The 26,848-nt window shown below is 47.2% G+C and overlaps 3 protein-coding genes across 5 annotated transcripts; 1 reads left to right on the forward strand and 2 right to left on the reverse strand.

Annotated features, from left to right (window-relative positions):
- Window positions 1–832: 832 nt before the first annotated feature.
- Window positions 833–3,512, reverse strand: BATF3 (basic leucine zipper ATF-like transcription factor 3; the record flags this gene model as incomplete). The annotated part of the gene is made up of 3 exons (XM_084284593.1): window positions 833–1,241; window positions 3,160–3,264; window positions 3,450–3,512. The coding sequence occupies 3 exons, from the start codon at window positions 3,510–3,512 to the stop codon at window positions 1,056–1,058; spliced, it is 354 nt and encodes a 117-aa protein (XP_084140719.1). The 3' UTR covers window positions 833–1,055.
- A 3,349-nt stretch (window positions 3,513–6,861) lies between these two features.
- NSL1 (NSL1 component of MIS12 kinetochore complex) lies at window positions 6,862–18,281 on the reverse strand (the record flags this gene model as incomplete). Its single annotated transcript, XM_084283545.1, has 6 exons — window positions 6,862–8,360; window positions 8,937–9,004; window positions 11,855–11,909; window positions 15,648–15,778; window positions 17,846–17,927; window positions 18,132–18,281. 6 exons carry the CDS (start codon window positions 18,279–18,281, stop codon window positions 8,082–8,084), a joined length of 765 nt encoding a protein of 254 aa, XP_084139671.1. The 3' UTR covers window positions 6,862–8,081.
- Window positions 18,277–22,988, forward strand: TATDN3 (TatD DNase domain containing 3). 3 transcript variants are annotated; one of them, XM_084283543.1, is made up of 10 exons: window positions 18,315–18,399; window positions 18,490–18,522; window positions 18,636–18,709; window positions 18,986–19,070; window positions 19,732–19,794; window positions 19,885–19,994; window positions 20,391–20,446; window positions 20,685–20,797; window positions 21,976–22,053; window positions 22,367–22,987. In XM_084283543.1, exons 1-10 carry the CDS (start codon window positions 18,340–18,342, stop codon window positions 22,508–22,510), a joined length of 816 nt encoding a protein of 271 aa, XP_084139669.1. In that variant the 5' UTR covers window positions 18,315–18,339; the 3' UTR covers window positions 22,511–22,987. The 3 variants fall into 3 exon arrangements, with proteins under 3 accessions (XP_084139670.1, XP_084139669.1, XP_084139668.1); XM_084283542.1 differs by having other exon boundaries at window positions 21,973–22,053; window positions 22,367–22,986; XM_084283544.1 differs by lacking the exon at window positions 18,490–18,522 and having other exon boundaries at window positions 18,277–18,399; window positions 21,973–22,053; window positions 22,367–22,988.
- Window positions 22,989–26,848: the final 3,860 nt, after the last annotated feature.

Genomic DNA, 26,848 nt, shown 5'->3' on the forward strand with positions numbered 1-26,848 from the left:
AGAAAGGGAAAAAATAGTTAAAGTAGTAATAAGACATATTGCATGCAGTTATCCTATGTGGACATGGAATTAAATGCCTAGCCAAACTAACTTATTTTATCCATGGGCATCACTTATCAGAAGCAACATGCGAGATGAAGAATAAAGATAATGCACTACCAAAAAAAAAAAAATCCAAACAATTCCCCTAACCCCAAATAATCCCCTAGTTAATTTTCAGTGTGCACACTAAAGGAGTAAAATGTAAGATCTGCTCTTTAAAAAAAATGTGTAAGACCAGCAGACTGCTTTGCTTTTCCTTCACACAGAGCAGACTATCATTATTAGATACTGGCTGAGCTGTATTTTAGGATATAAAACATTATGAGAATTAATGCTGGCAGAGGCTGATGATTGGGGATAGTAAAGAAATAAAGACTGGGAAAACTCACTGGTTTACACGCATTTCAAAAGAGGGACTAATGAAATGGCGATAAGAAAATAATAAAGCAACTGACAGGAAGATTACCATTAGACTTTGGATTTGACCAGCAAACAAAGAGGAGAGATGTTTTAAGGACATTGGATATCGAAGAAGGTGGAGAAAACCATAAAGATAGGACATTGCTTTTATTAACCAAACCTGTTTAGAGAAAAAAAGAAACAAAACCACAAACCAGCAGCCAGAATCTGATATACAAGGATGACAACTGACAAAGGGTTGCTAGCAGTGGATGCGTGGGAGAAAGGCATCTCAGCCCAAGGCCGGTACTTTTCCCTGTCTGCATTCCGTTGCACGATGGTGGGCTGCATCGCACTGTGACATTTCTGAATGCAAAACCATGGCTCGGAGATTCTACAAAAATATAAAAAGTCGCGGTTCGAGTTGTCATTTTTTCCATATTGATGTTTTCCTGAGATTCAGGAGACTAAAACACTTCAACACGGAGAAGAGCTGTGTGGTCAAGTCCAGCCCCCTTCAAGGGAAGGCCTGTGCCCTAAGTATGCAGTTCTTCAAATCTCCCCTTGTACTGGCACTTTCACACATCGCATCTAGAGGTGGTGGAGGCAACGTCTCATCTGGGCAGGCAGCTGCTGAGTGCATCGGGCCTTGGTACGGTCACAAAGTTCATGGTGCAGTGCAATAGTGGACAGATCTTCTCGTGATCCTTCAACACTTCACTCAAGTGTTTCATTTCATCTGTTAGCTTTCCGATTTCTCTCTTCAGGGAGGTATTTTCTTGCTCAAGGGACTCATATTCCTGGAAGGAGGAAAAAAAAAGCCTACTCATAGTCAAAACGCTCTTTTCAGTGCTCCCACCTTGAGTATATTCAAGTAACTGTAGGCAAGAAGCGTGGTTTCTTATTATAATGTGCAAAACGCTAAGGAAGGACATGCACAGCCTCGAGCAAACCTGGGTGCTTAAACAGGGCAGGTACTTCACAACCTGCGTCCTGAGCACGATGCGACTCCTTTTGCAGGAGGTGCCCCTGGACGGGGGGCTCCCCAGCAGCCCAGGGCTACAGAGGCAGGTGGTGGTGCCCCTGTGGTGCCCCTCCCAGCCCCAGGCTGTGCCTGCCAGCTCCACACCATCAGAGCTATGAAAATGAAAGTCCCGAGCCCCCACTTGGTCAGCAGCACTCCTGGCCACTGCCTTGCTTGTCCCTGAGCAGGCTGACTTTGAGCCAAGGCTCCTCTGGCAATGAATACGCTGCTGTTAACTGCAGGGGAGTTTTGAGATGCTCTGCAGCACGCACCTGTGACGGATGTGAGACACGCATGTCACTTTTTCTTTTTTTTTTTTTTTTGCTAGCTGCAGGTCTCAAGTGTCCCTGCTGCCAAGACTTCACATCCCAAAAAGAAGAGAGCCCAAGGTTCAGAGCCAGCCCACGGAAAACCTGCAGGTGTCTGCACCTCGCTGCTGGCCTGGGGCTCAACACTCGCCCACTCAATCTCACCTCCCTGGGAAAGCTTCAGAGCAGGCTTCAAAGCCCACACATGCCTTCAAGGGGCTGCTTACCAGGCAGAGGGGAGAGTCCTGCACAGTGCTCCTCTGGGCAGCCAGAGGCTGCCTCTGCTTCTCTTCTTTGCTGCAGCTTGGACCCCCCCCCGCCCTCCCTGGCACCTTTCCAGCACCCACTCACACAGGGTACAACAGGCAGGATCCTCCTGACACATCCCTGTAGCAGAGGCCAGCATCCCTGGCTCTGCTCTCCTCTTGTGCCCCAAGCCCCACGGAGCAAGCGTTACCCTCCAGTCGCTCCATCCCTTTTGCAGGGCAGAGAACACCAAATTGCTCCTGCTAAGAAGGAGCGCCTCTTCAGCCAGATCTGCCTGGAAAAACCTGGGAATGAAGATTCCCAGCGTGAGGGAGAGCCCCGAGCCCAGCAGGAACACCAGAATGGCTGTGGGACGGTGCAGTGACTCCAGAAAAGCCAGGGCTTGCACTGTCCAGAAGCACCCAGCACCTGGCAGTGTCAGGCACTGACTGAGGAGATCTGGGAAAAACCAAACCCCAAAATCCCCACCCTGTGCCTCCCGTATGCAGCTCCTTCCACCCTACATGACCAGCACAGCCACCAGCAGCAGGACCAGCTCCCGGGGTACCGGGAGCCCCGCTACAACAAAAGCACTGCTGTGTCAGGCAACATCCCGACCCGGAGAGCAGCAACTCCTCTCCTCCAGCGTTTGTGCTGGGGACTGGAACCGCACGTGTGATATCGAGAAGTGCTGAGAGTTTCTGGAAGAATGAGCCACTTTCATGCTTTTTGGAAACACCCACTGCTATTTATCAGAGCACACATGCATAGCAGCTAACTGAACCGAGCTCCCGCGCCAGTTTTGGAGTTCCTAAGAAGCCTTTTCGAGCGGGTATTTCTGCCCCACACCACAGTTTTAAGTTGAGTGAAGCCAGCGCTGCCACCCCGCAGCGGTCCCCTCCTCCACCACCTCCTCCCCGGGGCATCCCTGCTCCATCGCAGCGCTCCTGCTGGCCTTACCCCAGCTCCAGAAGCGAGCAGCTTTGCCGAAGGACACCAGGAGCCCCGGGGAGCTGCTCGCAGGCGGCCAGGGGCCACCAGGTGCGGGCACGGCCGTGTCCCCCCCATCCCCACCGGGCAGAGCCGGGAGCGAGCTCCGTGCATCCCCAGCCCCGCGGGCACCCCGAGCCCCCCGGGCACCTCGTGCAGTTTGTCTGCCTTCTGCGTCTGCTTCTTCCGGCTTCTCTGCGCCGCCACCCGGTTCTTTTCTCTCCTCCTCACCTTCCTGTCGTCTTCTTCGTGACTCTGGAAAGACACCGAGCCAGCAGCGCCTCGAAACAAGTCCGGGAACCGGCGGGGGGGCTCCCGCGGGCGGGCGCGACGAGCTCCGGCAGGCACCCACCAGCGTCCCGGCAGGCACCCAGGGGTCCCCGGCAGGCACCCACCTCATCCCCGGACCCCCCCCCCTGGACCCCTGCCCCTACCCCTACCTGCTGGCCACCCTCGGAGCTCCGCGGCAGCGCGCTGCCCGCCGCCGGGACGCCGCCCGACATGCCGCCGGCTGCCGCCCGCCCCGGGGCGCCGCTGGGCAGCCCCGGCCCCGGCCCCGGGGAGGGCTGGAAGGAGGCAGGGAGGGCTGCAGGCACGGCCCCCCCCGGCCCGCCCCGGCCCGGCACCGGCACCGGCACCTGCGGGCCCCGGGGCGGAGCCGCCGCCCGCATGGAGCACACGTGGAGGGCCCGGGGGCTGCGCCCCACCGCCGGGGGAACCCCCCCAGTTCCCGGTCCCAGGGTACGGAGCTGCCCGAAATTCCCCCGGAGAACCCCCCTCCCTCCCTCCCTCCCTCCAAAAAAATTGCCCCCCCCCCCCCCCCCAAAGCCGCGCAAAAGCCGCGCAGCAGCCGCGCAGCCTCACCCCCGCGCACTCCTGCCCGCAGCACTTGTGCGCCATCGGCTCCTCCGAGCGCCGTGGGCTTCAGAGAAGGGAGCGAGGCTCATCGGCGTGAGGACGAGGCATCGGGGCTGGAATACAGCGATTTTCGCTTTCGCTCCTCGCCCTGTTCCTTTAAATAATAAGGAAATGCCGCGCGCTTCTGGTAAAGGCGAAGCAAGGCAGCGCCTGGGGACAGCGCGGCTCTCCGGGACGCGGCTCCCTGCCTTGTGCCACAGCGAGCAGCGCGGCTCCTGACCGAGCCTCTGCTTCTCCCTCTGCTCGGAAGGATTCCTTTTTGCCCTGGCAGACGCTTGCCAACGCCCTCGCTCTGCTGTAGGTGTGTGCACAGCACCCCGTGTGCCAGCGCACGGGGCACACGCGTCCCCACGAGGGAAGGTGTCCCGCGGCGCCACGCACGAAGCCCCAGGTATCTCAATGAAAGGGGCACTTCCCCATTCTCCTGGTTTCCCCAGAAGTTTGAGTCACGCAACTTAGATGAAGCTGAGGTTGCAGAGGCCGCAAATGGAGTAAATAAAGCCCGACGTTTTGGGAAGATCCGGCCAAGAGTTCGTGCTGGAGGTGAGAGAAGCACGCAGCTGGAGGCAAGGAGCTGGCCCGAAGGCAGTGCTGCTGAAAAACCTGGCCAAAGGCTTCTCCCCAGCCCAGCTGCACCACCTCTGAGCACTTTCTGTCTCTGCCCTCTGGGCCACCTCCACCTGGTGCTTTTGGAGGACCAAGCAGCAGCGAGCCTTCCTTACTCCAGTGTCCCCTGGGACCCACATCCCTGATGGGCCCTTCATCTCCCTCGCCAAAATGCCTCAACCAGGGGCACCCTCAGGCTGTGCTGGGTCTGTGAGCGCCCTGCAGGACGTTCCCGGCCCCCTGGTTTCTCCCTGCCTGGCTTCTCCCTTCCTCCATCACACCCGCACCCAGCGGCTGGGTGCCGGGTGACTCCTGGCAGCTGCAGCCTGAGGAGGTTTCCAGGACCCCACAAGCAGGGGACAAGTCACAGGAAGGTTCCCTTGGGCCTGAGCATGGTCTGCTGGGGCTCAAAGTGGCATAGGAAATGAAAAGTCAAAATTTGCTCGTGGGAACAAGTTTCTGCTTAGTATTAAAGCTCTATCTCTGGTACATCTGCAGAAATGCCTACACAGTAATTCCAGGTAACACAGCAGCAAGGGCAGAACATTTCAATGCAGGAGGGAAAACAAGCCCAGAAAGCAGCCCAGGCGGCTGAGTTTACGTTTTACCCTCGCAGCTTATCAGCGACTTCTGTCTGCGTCGAAGCAGCCTACACACACACGCGGGCTGGAGCTGTGGTTGAACACAGCGTGGCGCTTCCAAGGCACGGCACAGAGCGCAGCCGGGTGTCAGGGCACCGAGTGCCCTGGCTTGCAGACACGCCATGGTGTCTGCGCTGAGATTTCTAGAAGGGGAGGCTCTCCCTGTGGTGTTTGCTGTCACCTGGGTTAGAAAACAACATGCACAGGGCAGGGATGCTCCTCCAGCCCCTCAGGTTTCACGGGGTAGAAATGGCTCGCCCTCACCGGTGATGAACACACCGCTGGCAGCACACGCCACCGAGCAGCAAGATGGTCCAGCTCACCCAAAAAAGCCACGAAATCCAGCCTGCAAATATTCCCGAGCATCCCTCACTGTTGAGCCGCCTTACAGGATTCAAGGGCTATATAAAGAAAACCTACCAGACATTTCTTGATGCAATACCAATTCAGCCCAAGTTAAAAATAAGTTTGGATGTTGTGACATTTCACTGAAAACCTGATTAAGCACTTGTCTTGCACAACACTGCTGATTTCTATGAAAAGTTAACTGAAGGACGAAAGGCTACGGGAATGGGAAAAAATATATATATATGTATTTCTGCCAGTGGAAAATAGATCCCAGACACTGATAGCTGCAAACATCCCTTGCTGCAGAAATTTTTAATAATTAGGGAAAGAGCTGAGCACTCAAGTGTCGAGTTTAGCTCATCACAGGACTTTCATTTCAAGAGACGTCCTCCAGCACCTTCTGCTGCCGCTTGGCCAAAAGCAGCCACCAGATTTGTAAATTCACAGCTGAGACGCTGCACTGGGAATCTTTACTTACTTTCTTTATCCTTCTTTACACCATTTATTTGGGCAGCAATTCCAGATGCTTTTGTGTGTTGTTTTTTTTTTTTTTTTTTTTTTTTTTTTTTCCCACACACTCGTGGTTACAAGGGCCACGGAACCAGGCCCAATTACCCTGGCTCAGGGTACCAGGCATCCCTTCCCACTTTGTTCAAACCCCGTGCAGACCGACTGTCCTGCCATCTCTTTATGCTGCCACGTGCTGTAGGACGACTTCTTTCATTCACTTCCTAGGTCTTAATCCGCAGTGCTGTCCTTCCTTGTTTCTTAAGGCATTTGTCTTACACTGGTCATTTTAGATGGGATGTCTTCAGAGAGGTGCCTAATCCTAGCTTTTATTTTCTTTTGTTTTAATTGCCTAGCGTTACTCAAGGGAGGATAGCAGGGAATCTTTCTATTAAAAAAAAATAAAATACTATAATTAGAGACTTGCAAATTCTTGTGGTGCTTAGCTTCGTCTAGGAACACTCAGATTCAAGAGCACCTGTGGAGCTCAGCGAAGATGTATGCATTTGTGCAAGGTGGGGATTTTCAGCCCAGGCCAGAGCACACATACCCGAAGAAGCTACAATTCACTGTGTGAAAAACCGTCCCGGTCACACGTTCTGCAGCTTTGCAGTTCCAGTCCTCTCACATCCTGTCCTCTCTTATATTAGAAGCTTTGTAGCCCCGAGATTAATAGCAGTTGCAAGTTCAAAGGCAGTAAATGGAGCTACTTCAGTTACTCGAGCCAAAATTTAACACAGATGTCTTCTGAAGTACTAATACACTAACTGTTCAGTCACCATGTATTCCAGGATTAGAACAACATTAGCCAAAACTTTGATCTTTCTTAATTGATTTGTTTTACTTCGTATAAAAACAAGTTTGTATATACAAAAGCCATGGGAAATATATTTACATGTGATTAAATATACAAAGTTTTAGCACAGAGGCTCACCTTTACAAAATAAACGGTACTAAAATCTGTTACACGTTTTCTTGAAAATTTTCAGTCTCTTAGACATCAAGATGGATCTGTCTTCCCACTACACTACACTAATAAAGCTTCTTAAAAACCCTCTATTTACCGTGAGAGGAAATACATTACATGCTAGACACACGTATTTACTGTAAGCACATGCACTCATAAGCCAGAAAAAGTTATCGATGGTTAAGGCATAATGCTCAATTTAATACTACCTAGGTACTAATGTATTTAAAAAAAGTAAGCTAGCTCAACCTAATACCATTTACTGTTAGCCTATACTGATTTGTAAAGTTTAGTCAAATGCCACAATTGCATATGTGACCCAAGTCAAGATCCTGTAATGTGTAGAAGTATTGTCAAGGAAACCCCCAGACTGCTTATATGGATTGCATGAACTGAAATATCAGAGGGAAAGATGCAGATGGTCAAATCCTTGCTCTGAAGATCACACGGCAAGCAAATACATACAATTATTGAAGTCCCACATTTAAACCAATGTGATGATACATAAGCCTTGCTGACCTAAATTCAGGAAAGGTGAAATAGGGGGGACTGATTTTAGGTTTGCTGTGGATTTTCAGATAACTAAAGCATCATACCAAAATTGGTGGGTTTCGTATGTTCCAGTTTGAAACTCTTCTTAACTTATTTATTAGCCACCAAACGCAGTATAAATGAAGGTTCATTAGGAGAACCAGACATTCTCCAGCCTCTTCAGAGATGTGCCTGCTGTGTATAAGCACTTAGTGGTTTACAAAAAGACTGCTCACAGACACAAAGCATTTGCAGAGCTCTGAAAAGAACAAGGACTTCAAGCTAACTTCTGTAATAAAAGGGTAAAAAAATCAGAGTTAATCAGTAAATACATTTGTAGGATACCAGATGTTACTGGCTTGCATAGGTTGTCATATACCACCATTGTAACAGTAAGAAGAAAAATACGTATATGGATCAAAAGCTAAATAATTAAGGAAGCTCCCACGTATAGCACTGAAATAAAGGGTAGAATAGGGTTTAAAAATAAAAGACTGAATACATCAAGCCAGAGTGCAACCGAGTATCCAATCTGAAAATACAAAATGAGGAATTCAGGCGCTGAGGGTGATCTTCCTCCGTCGAAGCGGGTAGTATCTTCTCTGTGGTGAATCTGCAGCTCTTTTCCTCTTGAACAAAGTGTAGGGATTTTTACTGGTGCCAGTGTCTGTTGGCGTGACCTCTCCCGGTGATACGAAGCTTTGGGCGTTATCTTCCTCCTTTGCATGACAACCAGCAAGAACTTCTTGCCGCAGCTTGCAGAGTTCCAGGGTTGGTTGCCAAGTTAGCGCTTGGGAAAAACCTTCTGCTCTTTCTATTAGCGCGGGGAGAGACTGCAAGAACAAATTGAGCATCTCGAGTTACATGGGAAAAGTAACGGCTACAATGAGAGAGATGTTAATTAGATTCTGACAGGCACAAAAGATGCAGTGTCTGCAGGGATGGTCCAGGTGAAGGCTGGGAACCCAGCGCTACCAGCCTAACAGCACAAGGGGCTGCACTCACAGCTCATACCAACAGGATGCCAAGTTTCGGGGCTGCCTAATTCCAGCTCTGAGCTGAATCAGTATCACAGGAACACAGTTCGTGTCTGAGCTGGTGCTAATGTAATAAATGTCATGTGCATACCACTTCAGGAGGTATTTTTCAGATGTTGCAGGTCCTAAAATCTCCATTAAAGAAAAAATGCCTCCTATCGCCACAGGTTATTCTTCCTTACTCCCAGCTGAGGGTGAGTTCTTTACAGCTATAACATCAGGAATCCAAACCTAAAGATGTGCTTGCTTCAAAAGTATACAAGCAGGCTCTTCTGTACAAAGCTATAACCAACAAGAGCTGGAACTCCTGTTTGATAACATTATCAGAACAAGAAAAGAAACAAATATCCCCTTGGAGCACACAGATCTCACCTTCATTGCCTCACCAATCTGTTCAGACACCGTTTCTGTCACCTGCTTCAGATCTGTGATGTAAGCATCTGCAGAAAAACATAAAGCTCAAATACACTTCTGAAACATAACTCCCCTTTCCTCCCCCAAAACTTGCTATTGGCTTTTTAGAATCAGACAGAAAAGCAGCAGAGTCCTTGTGTAAAACTTAAACCTACAACACATCCCTTTTGTCAGAGTGCCGGGGATGACAGCTGAAGGGCTTTATCATAGCGTTATTACTCTTAATCACAGAAAATATAGTAGTGCCTAGAAGTCTCACCCCTTGCAAGCCACACAGTTCTTCACCAGAAATCCTACAGCTGATACAAAACATGAGCCACAGAGGCAGTATTTGAGTTAAAGGAAGAGGTTGCAGTATATATATTTATCTGTTCTTAAACCTTTCAAGTTCACAGAATCACAGAATTGTAGGGGTTGGAATGGTTCTCAAGAGACCATCGGGTCCAGCCCCCCTGCCAAAGCAGGTTCAAATTACATTATGTAATTACAATGTTCACACTACATTTGGAAAAAACGCACAAAAGAAGGAGCTTTTACAAAAAAGGCTACTTTTTCATCCTGGCTTAATTTACCGGGCGTTAACAACAGGAATATGGCCAGGCTGGATGCGGCTTTGGACAACCCAGCTTAGTGGGAGGTGTCCCTGCCCATGGCAGGGGGTAGGAACTGGACAGCCTTTAAGGTCCCTTCCAGCCCAAACCATTCTGTGATTCTATGAAAAAAAAAAAAAAAAAAAAAGAGTGTAAACAACGTGAACAGCACTAATTCTGCTGGATTAACAAGAAAAGAAAGAAAGAGAAGCTTTCAGGAGTACTGAGGCAGACAGCAGGTGCAGAATAGTGGGGAAAATGGTATATATTTGATTGCTGTAGCAATATGCTAAGATCATCAACACATTATACATTTTTGCTGGTTGTTTTACAGACAATAATAATTCTTCTACTCAAGAGTTAAACTCTTAAAGTTACTATAAAAGAGTTTTGCATGTCCTCTGCCGTTATTCCATCTGTGGCACTATGCCATCAACAAAAACAGATAAGTAAGCATGCTTCTGGGAACTAAGTAGTCTCACCTCCCACTAGTATTATTTTCCTGTAGGGTTTCGCCAGCACCTGCAGTAAATACCCTGTTAGATTGTGCACATGCTCCTAAACCATTTCAGAGCACAACACACCAGCGTGCTTTGACTTCAAACTAGTCAGTACTACTGAGGATAATTTAAGTCAACTACTGAATTCTGGCGCAGTGATAGTGACCTCCTGCTGACACGTAGGAAGCAGCAGCTGGCTATTTTGTTAGGCTGCCTTTTCCACGTGCCTGCTGTGCTAACCTCACAGGGCTTAGGAAACAATCCTTGCACGGACACGGATGCTAAAACGCACTATCATTCAGAATTTGGAAGGAAAAAGAGTCAAAGAGCAGCCTCTTTAATTACAACACAGGACATTCTCTAAAAGAAAGGCATGTCCATAATGAAGCATCCTTGAAGTAGAATATTGGGATTAGAAGACTCTATGAAGTTGTAAGGAAGGAGTTAAGTAAAAGTGAAAAAAAAATAATTACTAGGGTTATTTCAGTTACACAAGAAGATTGACACACAGATGAAGTTTGCCTGCAGGAGTTCAGCTTTACATGGACAGCACTATATTCCTCAGTGTTCAAGGCTTTCCAAAACATAGGGAAATGAAAAAAGGAAATGAAAGGTATTGAGTAATCTAAACATTTTTGGTTTCTGGCCGCTGTACTTGCTAAACTGGGATACATAAACTTCCCAAAGACTACATAATACTAAAATTCAGCACAAACTCTCTGCTGTCTTGGCTAGGACTTTGCTGTTACCTAACCTAAAAAGGAAAACCATGGTGCAAGGTATTACTAGCTTATAGAAGCAGTTAATTCCTAACAGAGAAGCATAGATCTGGATGCTAGAAACCAAAAGGAATGCAGACGTGAAGTGACACTCTTTACTGCTCCTGTTAGCTGCTTTGCTGCACAGCCTGGCATTTCTGGGAGCAATGTCTCCTGTTTACAAAGAGGAAACGATGCCTTGAGTGAAGCCAGATCAGCAGGGTGAGAACTGGAAGCTTCAGGTTTGCTTCTCGAACTCCAGTTATCACCTCTGCTTGTTAGGCCAGCTTTGCAGCAGCTGCAGTAATCCACAGTGAGGGTTCTGTCACCGTGCCCACTTCAAACAGCACTGGCAAATTGTGTCATTTTTTAGTGCTTCGTAACAGGCAAGACAAAACTTTCCATCTCCAAAGGCCAGCCTCAAACAAAGCACATCCCACTCTTCTATTGCAAAACACACCGCCGTATTCAAACTCCCCGGAACAAGGAATAACCTTGCAAAACCATGGAGCAAACTTATGATGTTTACAGTTTTACACAAGCAGGGTAAAATTCAATCCATGCTTCATCAGTGAGTACTACACAACTGCTTTCAATTCCCTGAAGAAACTGACCGATTAGGAAGAGAGAGTGGAGCATTTCTAGTATTTATATAAAGGCAACACAAGGACGGTCAAAGCATAATGTCAGCGGTCCACCTAGTTCTGCATCTTGCCTCCGCCACTGGAGGAGGAAAGAGGTAAGAAAACCTCCTGAGGGCGAGTATTTGACAGTTCCTACCCAATGCCCCCCCCAGAGACCAGCTTTTGCCTTCAAGCACACTGTGTAACAGCAGACAGCATTCAGAATAAACTGATGCAGCAATACATTCAGTTATGACAAACTTCTAGCTGCTTTGGTTAATAAATTAAACAAGCCAATATATTTAAATAAATTTACAGAAGGGAAACTTGTGAAACATTTGCTGCAGGCCAGTAAGGTAGACACTGTTCCCTCAGTACAGTTGCCCTCCCCTGAGAAATCATTACCTTGAGAAGGCTGTGACCTGATCTCTTCAGGAGTTACCACAGGCTGGTAGAGCTTCTGCAAAATCAAAAGAGAAAAAGTCTGAAATATCCTCTCACTTTAATAGATACTAATGTATACGCTGCAATTCGAACAATGGAGAATAGCTAACACAGTTAAATTCACTGTGAACATGGCTCCGAAATCTGCTTTGGTTTGTGGAATTCCAATTCTTAAAGCACGAGAATTTCTAAACTAAAACCCAGATGTTTTGGAAGAAGTACTGCCATCCGCTGTGTGCTGAGGAAAATGAACAGCTCTGACTTCTAGGGAACCATTCACAAAAGCAGGATGCTGTCACAGAGGAGCAAACCTCAACAACGGGTCCATGAAGACAAAAAGCTAAGAAAAAGAAAACCATTTAAATGACTATATCATATCCCTGGAGTTACTTACGCAAGAACAGGTACAGTCGTCTGCACAAACCAGGCTCTCTCACTTAACACCAGGGAACTGTGACATGAAGTTCTCTAATACTAATTAATATATTTGATATTTATTTTGAGGGCAGAGTTAGAAGTAAGAACCTACTTGGAAATAATGAAACGAAGAGACATAGGAACGCAAGGTTTTTCTATCATCTGCAAGTTGTTTTCTCCACTTGAAGAGCTGTCCCTCATCCTTCTCCAACCAAAAAAAGCAGCAAGAGGAAAGTTACTTATTCCTCTCTGCAGTGTTATCAGAGTAACACTTTCAGAATCATACATGTTACTAGCAAGCCCACAGCATCAGCCCCAAACAGAAGAACACTGCTTGCAGCTATCCTCAAACAAAAGGGAATATACTGAATGAAAACGTGCGAGATCATCTCCTGCTTTGGCAGTTACAGGGAGATTGCCACACTAAACGAGTGGTTCCCTCCACGTGAACTTTAGTTAAGTACGGCTTCTTCATAGCTGTTTTTTATGCCCCAGAAAACATGCATCAGGAGAGACACCAGGCTTAAAAAGGAACAGGAAAAGTCCACCAACTAAAGCAGAGAAAACACGAGTACCTTTGCAGAAATAGCTGGGAGGAAAAAAACACTTCATTTACAGAGACACGCTAGAAACTTTCTGTGTTTTGCAGACACAATGAAAATAATCATCTGGTTGTGCTGTAGTAAAATCTGAAATGATCACCAGCAGAAGAAATGTAGTCTGAGAGGCATCCTAAGTAACCCTTCTACTTTAGGACTCGGGTAGAACATAGTTCCTTCAAAAAGGATCAAAAGGTCTCATTAAAATCTTGGTGCCACACAATAGCACACTTTATTTTAGTTAATTTTTTGGGTTTGATATACTTGACTTATTAACAACAGAGATCACAAAGGCATGATGTGTTAGAAAATATTTCAGATTGAAGACAAATACATATGCATGCACTTCTATTTACTGCCAATCCTCTACGCCTGGCTAACCTGGTTATTTACCTTTGTCAATTTTAGTCCTCTGAAATGCAACGCAGGCTCTTAAAAGACTTTAAAATGATGATAATAATCCCTTTCTTCTTCACCAGAGAATCACAGAGCGGTTGGGGCTGGGAAGGCCCTCTAGAGGCAGTTCAGTTCAAGCCCGTGCTGAAAGCAGGGCTAACTCCAGCAGGTTGCTCAGGACTGCACCACGCCAGCGACTCCTTGCTGGACCTGATGCAGTTTCCCCACGCCTTCCTCGGACCGAGGAGCCCAGCAGGACCCGATGCTCCCGGCTTGTGTCACCAGGGCTGAGCAGAGGGCAGGAAGAAGACCAGCTGGCCTCAGCCTGTCGGCAGCTCTTCAGCTGGGGGCCTCCTCTGCCACAAGGGCGCGCTTCTGGCCCACGGTCAGCTCAGCAGCCAGGTCTGTCCTGCAGAGCTGCTTTCCAGCTGGGCGCCCCCACATCCACCAGCTCCATGTACGTGTCCCTTGGGTTGGTCGGGGATTGCTCCCTCTGTAAGTCCACGCGGGCCACTTCCACCCGTCCATCACCTTCCCAGGGATGGGCAGCTCCTGGCTCACAGGTCTGCAGTTCCCTGGATCCTCCTTTTTTCCCCTTCCTGGTGATAGGGCTGACGTTTCCTTTCTTCCAGCACTCAGGGACCTCCCCCATTTGCCATGGTATTGCAGAGATAACCAAAAGTCCCCTTTTAACAGCATCATTTGTGGACACATCCCAGCAGGACACGGAGAACGGGGACCGAGTGCATGAGCCGGTCCTGAGTCACTGCCTGAAGACCCACGGTGCGTGCCCTGGTGATGTAAATGTTCCTGGCCTGACGCTCCTCTGCCCTTCCCCTGAAGTTCTCCTTGCTTCACTGCCTCCCACAGCTCCCAGGGGCCTGTGGTTCCTGAAGGCAAATCTTACCAGGAAGGACCAAGGCGAAGAAGGGATTAAGTTTCTCATCCGTTTCCATGTCCTTTGTCATCAGCCTCAGTCAGAAGCAGCCCCTGGTCCTCCTCTTGATACACCTGCAGAAGCCCTTGCTGCCATGGCTAAATTCATCTCCAGGTGGGCTTTGGCTTTCCCTATCCCTATGTGCTACAGAACCCCTGTGAAATACAGCTTGCTAAATGTCAAGGCTTTCCTTGCTAACTGTTTAACTCGCTGAACTGCAAGGCAGCAGTTCATTTACGTGCTTTCCTGTGCTTCCAGCGTGAAGAATGCAATTCTCAAGTCTTTACCGAGTCAGAAATCCTATGGAAAAGCAGTAACACTTCAGCCACGGGAAGTTCATATTACAGCACGCACATAATTAGGAAGAGGGAAGGAAAATATTTCTGGATTTCTGTAGCAAATACTTTAACCTTCTATCCTGCTTAAAGTTTCTGAACAGAAGGCAGTAAATCATCTCATTTGTTTACAAACACACATGCACACACAGAAATGGCTCAAGCAGTGTGCCATAGTCCAGATGTCCCTCTGTTTTGCTCCTAGATTCAAATTACTTTTTTTTTCCTCCAAAAGCACATATCATAAAGCCACTAACCTGCCACAAAAACAACATGGTTTAAGACCTTATCCTAGAGTTAGACACTAAAAATATACTTCAAGAGATGGGAATGTCACAGCTCTTTAGGATATCAAAGTGAAGGATGGAAAGAAAATTGACTCCTAATTAACCAGCAAGTAAGCAGGAGGCAGGTCTAATGTAATTACAGAAAAGAAACTTAACCAAGAACAGGAATGGGTCGTTTAATACCTGTAATTACTTTACACTCAGTGTCAAAAAACAGAAATTGCTGAACCCATTAATTATCCACATTACTTCTTTTCCTTCTTAACTGGAATTGCTCAATGTAGTTACCAGCTCAACAGAAGTGCTCAGGGAAAACAGACTTCTTTTTGAAAGTCAAATACCGTGTGTGATAATATCTATCCGCACGTATCATAAATTTAATATGTTAAACGACCTTCAGACAAGAATTTCAGAAACCCAGCTTTGACAAGATTCATAGACATATAATGGCTTGTAAGCTGTAACTCACCACGTTGAAGCAATCTGCCTAAGTAACTTGCTGAAATGTGCCACAGGCCCACTTCCCTCATAGTCACAGCAGTCTGTAGTAATCCTTACCTTATGGAAGATAAATTACTGCTAATTAATGCAAAGAAACAAAGCTCAATGTTTGAGCAACCTGGTCTAGTGGGAGGTGTCCCAGCCCATGGCAGGGGAGGTGGAATTAGATGATCTGTAAGGTTCCTTCCAACCCAAACCAGTCTGGGATTCCATGATTTATTCCAAGTTACATACAGCAGCTACTGTAAGCAAAGGGCTTCCAAAAAATCTGAGGTTACTCACCAACATTTCTTGCTCTGCTTTCATGCTTTGGATAACATGTACCAGTATCTTCTTAGGCCACTGCTTACGCTTTGTTGATGTCTCTACTATAAGTTCATCAAACTGGTCTTCAAGAATTTTGATGTAGGAACCTAAAAATGCCAAGCACACAAAGTTATTGTAACAATGCTCCTACCCACAATGTTTCTTTCCTTTGAGACAAAATTGTAAGGACAAAGACATCTTTAGAACTGAAATAAGAAATGAAATGTGATTATCAAACAAGATGAATGTCTGTTTTGGATCCCAGTGTAAAGCAGTACAGAAATCAGAGCACAACTTCCTGCTGACTAGTTACTTTTGAAGTAAGGGAGCTGGGGTGAGGATGGGACAGGGGAGGCAGGGAACAATCTGGGGAAAAAATCCAAACCACATTTCTCTGTGTGCTCTGAATCTGACAAAAGTCTGACAAGGATCTCTTCAGGTAATTTGTTTAAAATTTTTTAAAGCTTAAGACACTGTTTTAAAACTGGTTTCAAGATCTAGACAAGTAAATGCCTGTACTGGCTTGATGTCACACGTCATCACTACAAACCCCAAAAAAATCACAAGAGTTATGGAAAAAAAAACACAAAACAACAGAATTAACTTTGTCTAACTGAAAGGTAATGCATATTTCTATATTCTTCCATTTGCACACTTATAATTCTCCACCAGTGGAGATTCAAAACCTTGACAGTAGTCTTGCTGTATAATTTTTAAATTTAATTTTGCAAACTCCTTAGGACTTAAATTCACAGTTATCACTAAAACGTTGAGCATAGCTTGCAAGCCACACAATGTTTTCAGTCTACTGGTAACAAATGGATTTTGAGCACCCTCTCTTGGTCAATCTGTGCAGAATCAGATGATCGTAAAACTCAGAAAGGCAAAAAACAAGTTTGAGAGTTTGTGAGGTTTTTTGAGCCACTGGTCAACAGGAATACCTGAAGGCACAAAATGCCAGATCAGTTGGTGGTTCAAACTGGCTCAGAGATGAGCACATGCTTATATTTACGTCAAATTAAAATGCACAACGCAGTCCTTACACCTGCTTTATGCCAACTGCAGGAAGGTAAACAGTACCTCAGCTAGCATGAGGTTGGATTTATGCAGAGGATAACCTACATTAAAACGTAACCATCCAAAGATTTCCTGTTAAGAAAACCCTGTAAAGAATTGTTAAGTAAATCTGAATTAGCTGAGTGAGCCTGAATCAGTTTAGCATTTTGCATTATGAGACCAGTGCATGCAGCCTTGACAACCAAGTCAAACCTGGTCTTGGTATCTCGTGAAACCTGCATTTAGGATTATTTTATAAATGCACCCACTGAAAATAATGGATAAACATTTCACTCTGATGTATCCAGTCCCCATGCCATCTGGGCAGCCTCTGATGAACTCACTCCAGTTCTTCACCCTTTACTAAAATGAGGCAAATCATGCCTGACAGATCTGTTGTCCTTCTATGGTGGGGTTACAGCACTGATATGGGAAGAGCAACTGACATCATCCACCTGGACTTGTGCAAACCATTTGACACTGTCGTGCATAACTGCCCCATGTCCCTAAGCTGCAGAGATGTGGATTTGACAGACGGACCGCTTGGTAGATAAGGAGTTGGCCAGATGGTCGCACTCAAGGAGCTGGCCTGATGTCCAGGTGGAGACCAGTGACGAGCGGTGTTCCTCAGGGGTCTGTACAGGGACCAGTGCTATTTAACAGCTTTGCTGGCAACAAGGAGAGTGGGATCGAGTGTACCATCTGCAAGTTTGCCGACAACACCAAGCTGTGTGGTGCGGCTGACACTCTGGGCAGAAGGGATGCCATCCAGAGGGACCTGGACAGGCTTGAGAGATGCACCCACGCAAATCTCATGAAGCTCAACAAGGACAAGTTTAAGGTCCTGCACCTGCGCTGGGGCGATCCCAAGCACAAACACAGGCTGGGCAGAGGATGGACTGGGAGCTGAGCCCTGGTGGGTAACAATCTCAACGGGAGCACCCCACGAAGCCAGCTGTACCCCGGGCTGCACAAAAAGCAGCGTGGCCAGCGGCTTCTCGCACAAAGCCAAGCCTGAGCTCCGCCTCATCCACACCACGAACAGACAACCAAGAGGCACTTAGCACAAACAAACAGATAATGAAACCCGCGATAAATGAACGAGCAGCCCCACGTACCGCAGGGCTCGGAGCTGGCCGAGGCGTCCCCCCAGGGCTGCCCGTTAATGGTGACGTTCTCCCGCACCGCCGCCTCGAAGTTCTGCAAGAGATTCAAGGGCTGCAAAACTCCTGGGAGACACCAGCAGCAGATTAAGACGCTTTCCTGACCAGGGATCGCCTCAGGGATCGAGTCCCCGTCCCTCAGCGCCCCGTCCCTGAAGCACCCCCGGGGTGGGGACGCCCCCCCCGCGGGCCCTTCCCTGCCTCCCTCCCCGGCTCCCCAGCCCCGTCCCGGCCGCCTCACCCACAGCACATCGTCCTCAGCGGGGCCTCCCGGCTGCCCGGCCGCCAGCGCCCGCAGGAAGGGCTCGCAGAGCCCCAGCAGCCGCTCCAGGCCCCGCCGCGAGCAGCAGCGAACCCTCCGGTCTCGGCCGGCGGCCGCCCCGGCCGCCATTTCCCGCCTCCGCCCAGCCCCAAAATGCCGGCCCGGAAGCGGAACGCGGCGGGCAGAGATGGCGGCGGGGCGGCCGGTGGATTGCCACTGCCACCTCGCCGCGCCCTGCTTCCAGCCGGTGAGGGGAGGGAGAGGGATGGATGCACGGGTGCAGGGAGGGATGGATGGGTGCTGGGATTGGTGTTGAGGCGCTGCCTCTCTCCCGCAGGATGTGGCGGCTGTGGTGCGGGCAGCAGAAGAGGTGAGGCGAGGCGAGGCGAGGCGAGGCGATGGGAGGCAGCACCCCCAAACCCCGAGCCCCGTCCCCTCCATCGCCCTCCCCGCTCTTCAGCACCTTTTTCCCGGCTGTGGCAGGCGGCCGTGGCGGCGCTGGTGGTGGTGGCGGAGCAGGCGGCGGAGTTCTGCAGAGTGATGGAGCTGTCCGAGAGGTGCGGGGTTTGGGGGTGTCCCGTCTCCCCTCTGTCCCCCCCCCATCTTATTTTCCACAGGCAGACACCGCCGCCCCAGCGACAGCCCCCACGCGTGGCCCCGAGTCGTCGTGAGGGGCTGCTTTGACAGCTGGTGAAGACAACTTGCCCTCTGCCTTGGTCAGGCTGGCCTTGCGTCTCTGTGTAACTTGCTCACCGTCCCCACATAACTCGCCTTCCACCCCACGCGCTCTCTGGCTTGTCTCCCTGTGCTCCTTCACGCTGTTCTGTGCCCAGGTTCCCAGGATTCGTGGTGCCGTGCCTAGGGGTTCACCCCGTCCAAGAAGTTTCTCCAGAAGAGCAGCGCAGCGTGACTCTGCAGGTAAAACACTGTGGGTTGGGTCAGCCCAGTTATGGTGACACTAGGGCTGCCCTGACAATGCGGCATAGTGTTCCAGTTTGCCTAATTTAACATTAGATCTGCTCAGTGATTTTTATTTTTCTGTAACACGGAAGATGCAGTAGACCGAATCCCAGGTCTCTCAACACTGCCATTTGTCCGTGTGAGGTGTACAGCAGGCGTGTTCGCTGAAGTCTTCTGGCAGTGTTACAGATGCCACGGTGAAACAGTTCAAAGAAATCCCAAATGGGTGGTTTGTTTATAGGAACAGAATGTGTGCATGTTTGCAGATGGCCCTTTGTTGTCATGGGGAGCAGGAGGATACCAATTTGTGCCTGAAAAATTTTAACGTGAAAAACTTGGAGAGCTGTCTGCAGCCATATAATACTACCAGACTTTTTATGGGCCTTGGTTTTGTTACCTCTTCTGCTCCTGTGGAAAGAGCAACATGAAGTGAGGGCTCATTGAGTAAAGCAGAAAAATCCTTCAGGGCCCTAAAACTACTCAGCTCCTAGTAATAGCAAGTTCTGGAAACAGAATTTGAAAGCAATAAAGGAAAATCCATTTTAATCACATGACTGAATTCATACTGCTTCCATCTCATAAGGGCAATAAGGATCGCTTCTTTAATTTGTTCCTGCAGGATCTGGAGGCTGCGTTGCCACTTATAGAACTCTACAAAGATAAACTGGTGGCAATTGGAGAAGTAAGCAGAATTCTGTAATTTAAGTATCTCTGGATTCAGCATTAAAAAAAAAAAAAGTTGAACTTTGTCACTTCTCTTCTTGTACCACAGGTAGGACTAGATTTCACTCCCAGATTTGCCAGCACGGATGAACAGAAGGAAGAACAGAGACAGGTTTTGATTAAGCAGGTTGAGTTAGCAAGAAGACTGGATTTGCCTTTGTAAGTGTTGTTTATACTAGTAGAAGAACTTGCTGTATCTCAGTAATCTATGGAAATATTTCCCAGGATTTATCATTACTAAGAACTCATAGAACTCGCGTGGCTTAAGCTGTTACTAGTGTCCTGTCAGTCTCCAGCTGAAGATGTAGTTATAGAATTTTCCCTATGTTTGCCCTTGAATACTGTATCTTGTCCTTACTATGTTGTTGATGTATCTTCACTATAGCTAAAATTATGTATATGTATATCTCTAGATTTTTTTTCCAGATTAAAGGTGTAATACAGATTACTTTCTTACCAACCTGCTGTTGGTTCATGTTTGTTGAAAAAAACTACATAGATATATACATGTGTTTTGCTGAACTTCCTAATGCCAGGCCTCTCCTTGGTGTGCAGAAATGTTCACTCTCGCTCAGCTGGAAGGCCAACCATTAATCTCTTAAAGGAACAAGGTATGCTTCGAATGCTTTTTTTTTTTTTTTTCCCTTCATGGCTTTTTTTTTTTTTTTTTTTAACAGAATTTCTTCTGTCTTGTTCTGCATTCATTACCAGTTTGTGTACAAGAAACTTGGGAGGACTAGTGCAGAGACTCTGTAGTCATTCTTGGTGGGCCTGAGGTCTAGTTGGAAGGTGATATCATGGACCTACTGCAAACACTACTAATGAGTTGGTTTGTTTCTTTTCTCTGAGGTGCTTCGAAGGTGTTGCTTCATGCATTTGATGGGAAGCCATCTGTAGCAATGGAAGGGGTGAAAGCCGGATACTACTTCTCCATTCCTCCTTCCATTATAAGGAGTGAACAGGTAACATTTTAAGGGGATTGCACCTTCTCAGCGGTTGGGGATTGCAGGTTATAACTGGTAGCTTTCCATGGTGGTAAGCATGCCTGCATTTTTACCATGCAGCTCTAAAGGATGCTTGGGTTTGTTTTTTTTTTTTTTCTTTTAAGTCTGTACAGTTTAAACTGGGACTAGCAGTACTCATTTATGATTACAGTCACTTTTTCCTTGATAGAAATTCCTGCTTTTGGTTACTTATAAAATGGCTTTTTTACTTGGGCTAAATTTCTCTTTGGGCCTTTTGCCTTAGTTTTTGGGGAAATTTTGGCTGAAACAGTTGAGCTATTCCTCAGAAACAGAGGTTAAGAAAATAGATGTTTTCCCTCATTTTAATGTGTTCTGATTAACTTTTCTTTGGAAACTTCTGACACTAGTGTTTTAGAGTAGGGACATGGTGTGGAAAAAAAATAGATTCTATCTTGATGCTATGAGGCTTTTGTTCAAAAGGAAATCTACTTGAAATTGACTAAGTTACAGGCCTTTGAGAAATAGTTATTAGTCAATGGCATGCCTTGCAAAGCATTAGAAAAATTGCTTAAAGACAGTGTTGGCCAGTTTCAGCCCTGGACTTAGTGAAACTGCTCATTCAATTTTTCCTCTGGACTGCTGCAAACTTTGCTAACTTCTCGGGTAGCCATCTCTTTCCATCCATCATCAACTTCTGTGACACGATCTAGAAATGTAAGAAAGGAAGAAATTCAAGTGGAGGGGGTGTGAGGAATGGATATAGATGGGGATGAGGGTAGGAATCTGCAGAAAGGAAAGGAAACTGGGGCTGCGGGGTGAAAGAGGTGAGAAAAAGGATACACAAATATATATACAGAAAATTGGCAAATTAAAAATGCATCGGCAAGTCTAATTGTAGGGCATTCAATGATGTGCAATATAATAATGTAATAAAATAACAATGGATTCAGTGTTAAGATAATAATAGTGCTTCAGGTATTTAGAGTCACAGAAAATAGGATAATCCTGTTTTGAGGGGACTTCTTGAGCAGCTCCTGGTATTCTTGCTGCCATTCTAAAATTGTTGATAGCATATGGATCTTTTAAATGCCAAGCTTATCCTTCCATCTTACATTTTTTTCCACAGGTCTAAGTTCATAAAGCGTTTAATAGCTGTCTTTATTTTCTTCAAGAAGCAGAAACTTGTGAAACTGTTACCTCTGGAAAGTATATGCTTGGAAACTGACTCTCCAGCTCTGGGGCCTGAAAAACAGGTAAATGATGGGTGGACTTCTGAGTTTGCATGTCCACAACCATGCCTTATGGAGATTACTTCATTCTCCTGTGCTAGTAAGTAGAGTAGACATGGGCAAGGGATGGAAATCAGAGAATTAGCTAGAGAGGTAGTGTTCCCAAGGCTGGGAAAGGAAAAGAAATTACAGGAACGGTCAAAGGAGAAAATAATGCAAGGGTAGATGTATGCAGAACTGAAGTGGGACTAAAGGTGTCAGGAAGTATTGAGCCTGAAGCACTTGTCACCTGGAGAGATCTATAATTTGATTTTTTTTTTGTCTTTCTGTTTTTCAGGTGAGAAATGAACCAAAAAACATTTACATTGCTGCAGAATACATTGCCAAAATTAAAGGAATTCCAGTTGAAGAAGTTATAGAAGTGACAACGCAAAATGCACTGAAAGTATTCCCCAAACTGCAGAACTTTGTTCGTGTATAAACTTAGAAACTGAAATAAATAATGTTGCAGCAGCTATTAGTTATGGCATGATAAATAAAACTGGCATACATCTTGTCCTTAATGGAGTTTGTTGGAAAGCTCAAGGAGTGAGCACAGTGTTACACAGATACAAGTTATAACAAACTCAAGTTTCTGAAAGACCTTCTTTTGTACACACCTTTGTTACCTCTTAAATTGAGATAAAAGTATCTTGGATCTTTCATGTTTCAGAGTGAATGCTTTGTTAAGAAGAGCACCACAGAATTTATGGGTTTAATTTCTGAGTCCTTGATCCTAGCCTAGGAGATGGCTAACGTGCTTAATGTCCCTCTCATTTCTTAATTCCAATGGCTGGAAGTGACTTGGCTGTGGGCCCACACATGTGATAGAAGCTCTGCTATGGCCCGCAGACTGCACATCCCAGTCTGAGCTGTGAGAAAGCTCCAGCTGGATGGATGTTCTGTGTGTGTCATGTGGACCAGGCTCTGAGTGAAGCAGAAACAGGCAGCTCCACTTGCCTTCTAAATAAAGTTGAAAAAAGAATTACTGCCTTTCTACTCCCTCCTTTTCACTTGCATGCAGTAACTTAACAGCTGCTCAGATCTCAGATATTTTGAGAAGGGTTTGCTTTTGTTTATTTATGTATTTACTTGAATCGTGCTGGGTTTGGACTTATTACAGGGACTTCTTTCTGCTCAGAGTCAGGAGATGAAGGAGTGAAAGGGAGACAAACCTGTTCTCCGTATTCTCTAAATTCTCCAAATTTGTCTCATTTTCTTGGAGGGACTTGTCTACTGTGGATTCTGCCACACTGCTTTTTTTTCCTAAAAACTGAATATTGTGCTGCCTCACAGCACCCATGTAGATGTGGGCTTGCTGAAATACTGAGCAAAATTTTGTTGACTATATAACAGCGATGAAGTAGGGGAGTTATGTTGGAGAATGGCTCAAAGAGCAAGGGCACGGGTCCCTAGAGGAATTGTACAAGCAAGGCAAAGAAAATGCAGAGTTTATAGCCATGGAGTAGGCCGGATGAGAAGCATTCTTGTGAAAATATGCAAGGAGCAGTCTGTCGTTGAGAGAGAGATAAACAGGTGGATCTGAGGCCTGGGAAGATAAGGGAGTAGCTTATGCGCTGTAACCGCAAGTAGGAGAAACAGTGTTTTTTGCAACACTTTTAGGCTTAGCCAATAGGATAGTGACCAGTAGGCATAATTATAGCTGTGTGTATAAATATATGGATATCTGTGCAATAAAGCTGAAGCTTGTATTACCACTCATATTGAGTTGATCACTTGCTTCCCTGTGCTGTAAATCGGAGGGTCCCGCATCCGACAGAGTTACAAATGACAATTGTTCTGAGAGTCAGACAGAGAAGTGGAGGCTTTATCTCTATGTATGGAGTTAGGAAAGAGGGGAGGGTTTAAAGCTCAGTGAAGAAAAAAGGGAATTATTATGCTCCCAAGTGAACACATTTAAAGAGTTGAACTCCCTCTTCGGACATGTGGTAGCCCTGATGTGCACATGTATTTTGAACCCCGCTGCAGCCACCAGCACTGTCTGGATGAGCCGTGTCCCCTACTTGTAGCATGGGGCACTGGAGTGGCAAGGGATGGACTGGTGGACAGAACCAGTTCAAGTTCAGCTGGATGCCAAGTTCAGCTTTCAGGAAACCTGAGGGGAAATGAGGGGGAAAACATAGAGGTAGCGAAGCTAGGGCTTTCATTCTCAGTCATGCCATCAGCTTCCAGGGCTAGTAACAGCCCCTGTGATTTCTGTCTTGCAGCACCCCAGGAGCAAGGTGGTGTCTAGGTGTCCACAGTTTTGTCTCTGGGAAAAATAGGGCACAGAAACGTTAAATAAGTTGTCCAGTGACACAGAAGGCCCACAGCGAAAGTGGCCAGGCCTGAGTTCTACCTCTAGATTTCACCGTCCTCTTGGATGCTCCCAGCAGCAGGTCTGATTGCATGACTGTCAGGGTCTGTTTGTCTTGCAGTTTGTATGTGATATAATAAAAGTTTGTGATTTCTTTGACAAAATTAGTGCCTTCAGGGTGCCTAACTTGCTACTCAATGCCCAGTTATTGATGCAGCTCTGGTGGGTACAGCTGCCAGAAGAAAAGTCCCACACGTCACTAGGTGCTTTCCAGGCTTAAAATACAGCACACAGATGTGCTGCGAGCATGAGGGAGGGACTCCCACATGCACAAAGCCTTGAAGTGAATGCATGGCTCAACACTTAATGGGGGCACGCGCAGGGCAGTGCTAATGAGAAGGTACTTTCCACAGGCTGAGCTTGCTGATCTAGACACCCTTCAGATGGCTTTGTCTTGTCCAGAGAGACAAATCAAGGGATCAGCATGTGCTGCCAATTGCTACAAGACCACTCAGAGGTAGTCTGCACCTTCTCCTTGTTCAACGAGCACCTTGGGTCAGCAGCAGAGGCTGGGAGGATGTCGGAATTGCAACTCTTTGGCTGTCTGGTGTCACTGTGCTTTCACCACCCATGCCAAGCTCTTTGTAGGACTCATGTGGAACAAGACTGAAGTCGTTCTGCTTGAGATCTAAGTGACTTGTGAAGATGGGGTAGGTTAGAGCCCCAGTGGACAGAGCTAAAGGTTCAGCATCAGTCGCTTGAAATCCTGAGATCCTGGAAGTCTGCTCTGAGTTCAGGGCCCACAGCTGATGCTCTGTATAAGGGCTCTCTGTCATTACTCAGATCATTTTTGGAGGGCTGCAGGGGCAGCATTCCCACAGGGCCCTTCTGAAACTTGCTTTTTGTCATGGACTAACAGGGTCTGCATCTGCCAAATGCTGGGGCAATATGTCAAGATCAATAATTTTTCAAGATTTCAACATGGGAACAATTGAGGGGATGGTGGTGAGGCCAAGTGGGTGACACAATGTTTAATCCTGCTGCTTATTGTGAAAAGAGTTTAAACAAATTGACCAAAGGCTTTTGCTGGAGGTACTTCCAGCTGGCTCCTATGCAATGCATAGATAGGCTCTTTAGAAGCAGAAACAAATAAATAATGGGCTGGAAATGCAACTTTCATCACTAATGGGCCTCTGCTTTTGTTTGTTTTTTCATTAATGCAGGCTGGGGTTCGACCCTTTGTTTCCGTTACAGAGCAGGAAAACGAATTGGGAAAGTTATTGGCTTAGCAGGAAGGTTTGTTGTTCTTCTCTTTGCTTTCTATATGGAGTACAAAGATACAACCGAGATCAAAGAAAGGATACAAACTGCCGTAGCACCTAGTTGTCTCAGCATTTTCCTCTCCAGCAGGTGGTTATCCATCCCTTCATGTCCTGCGCTGGGGCCAGTTTGATTTCCAGTGTGAATGAGCTTGGGCATGGGGATAATCTCCCTCCCTGCCCTGGGTGCTTGGCTTTGTGTATTGGGCACAAAGTACTCCTGTCAGGGTCTGGCTATCCTTTGTGCTGCCCTTGAGATGCTGTGAATCATGGGGCTCATGGCCCTGATGAATCTGTGGCTGGGGTAGGAATCAACACCCATCTCCCCTGATGCTTGGCGCTGTGCTCCAGTGCCTGCCCGCTCTCCCTGTACCCAGGGCGTGCATGAGATGCTGCCAGACGGGTGCTTCCTGAAAACGCAGGAGAGTGGTGGCCAGGCTTGATGGAAACGGTGATTCAGCTCACCTGAAAGAGAGCAAAGAGGCCCTGGGACATGCAGCCCTGTCTCTCACAGAGCCGCAGCTCATGGCACCATGATGGGTGTCGTCTCCCTGCTGTATGGTCCCCCCAGCTGCTGGCACTTGAGTGTCTGGGTCATATCTGCTGCCAGGGAATGGCTGCTGGCATGTCCCTGCCTCCTCCTGCCTCACAAAGGCATCCCAAGTCTGCCATGGGGAGTTTGGGGCCTCATCCAGTTCAGAGCAGAGTAAATGGACAGCACAGCACTGCCGTTCAGGTGAGGCACCTAGCTCCTTCCCATGTGTATTCTGCATTTCTGTTACAGGCTATGGAGGCCAGTTTCAACTCCTTTAATAGGAACATTCAGATCTTGGGTCCACTATTTTTGCTGTGTCAGGGCTGTGTGCTCTGTCACTGCAGTGAAAGCAGATGCTTGGCTCCTTGTCAACGCCCAGCCTCAGCACAGACAAGTGCTGTCCCTGGGTTAACAGAAGATTCCTTGCAAGCAACACAACCAATAAAGACTTTATTTATTTATTTATTTATTTATTTATTTTTCGGAGGGATTTGGGGCCTCCTCCCCATAGCAACCCCAGCCTCCAGTGCATGTCCTGTGGTGCTTCCATCTCAGCCCTGGGGTCCATGTTCCTGCGGCGTCCCTGTCGTTCCCCAGCTCTCTTCCATG

This window comes from Netta rufina (genome assembly GCF_964035555.1).
Source record: "Netta rufina genome assembly, chromosome: 3".
Taxonomy (NCBI): domain Eukaryota; kingdom Metazoa; phylum Chordata; class Aves; order Anseriformes; family Anatidae; genus Netta; species Netta rufina.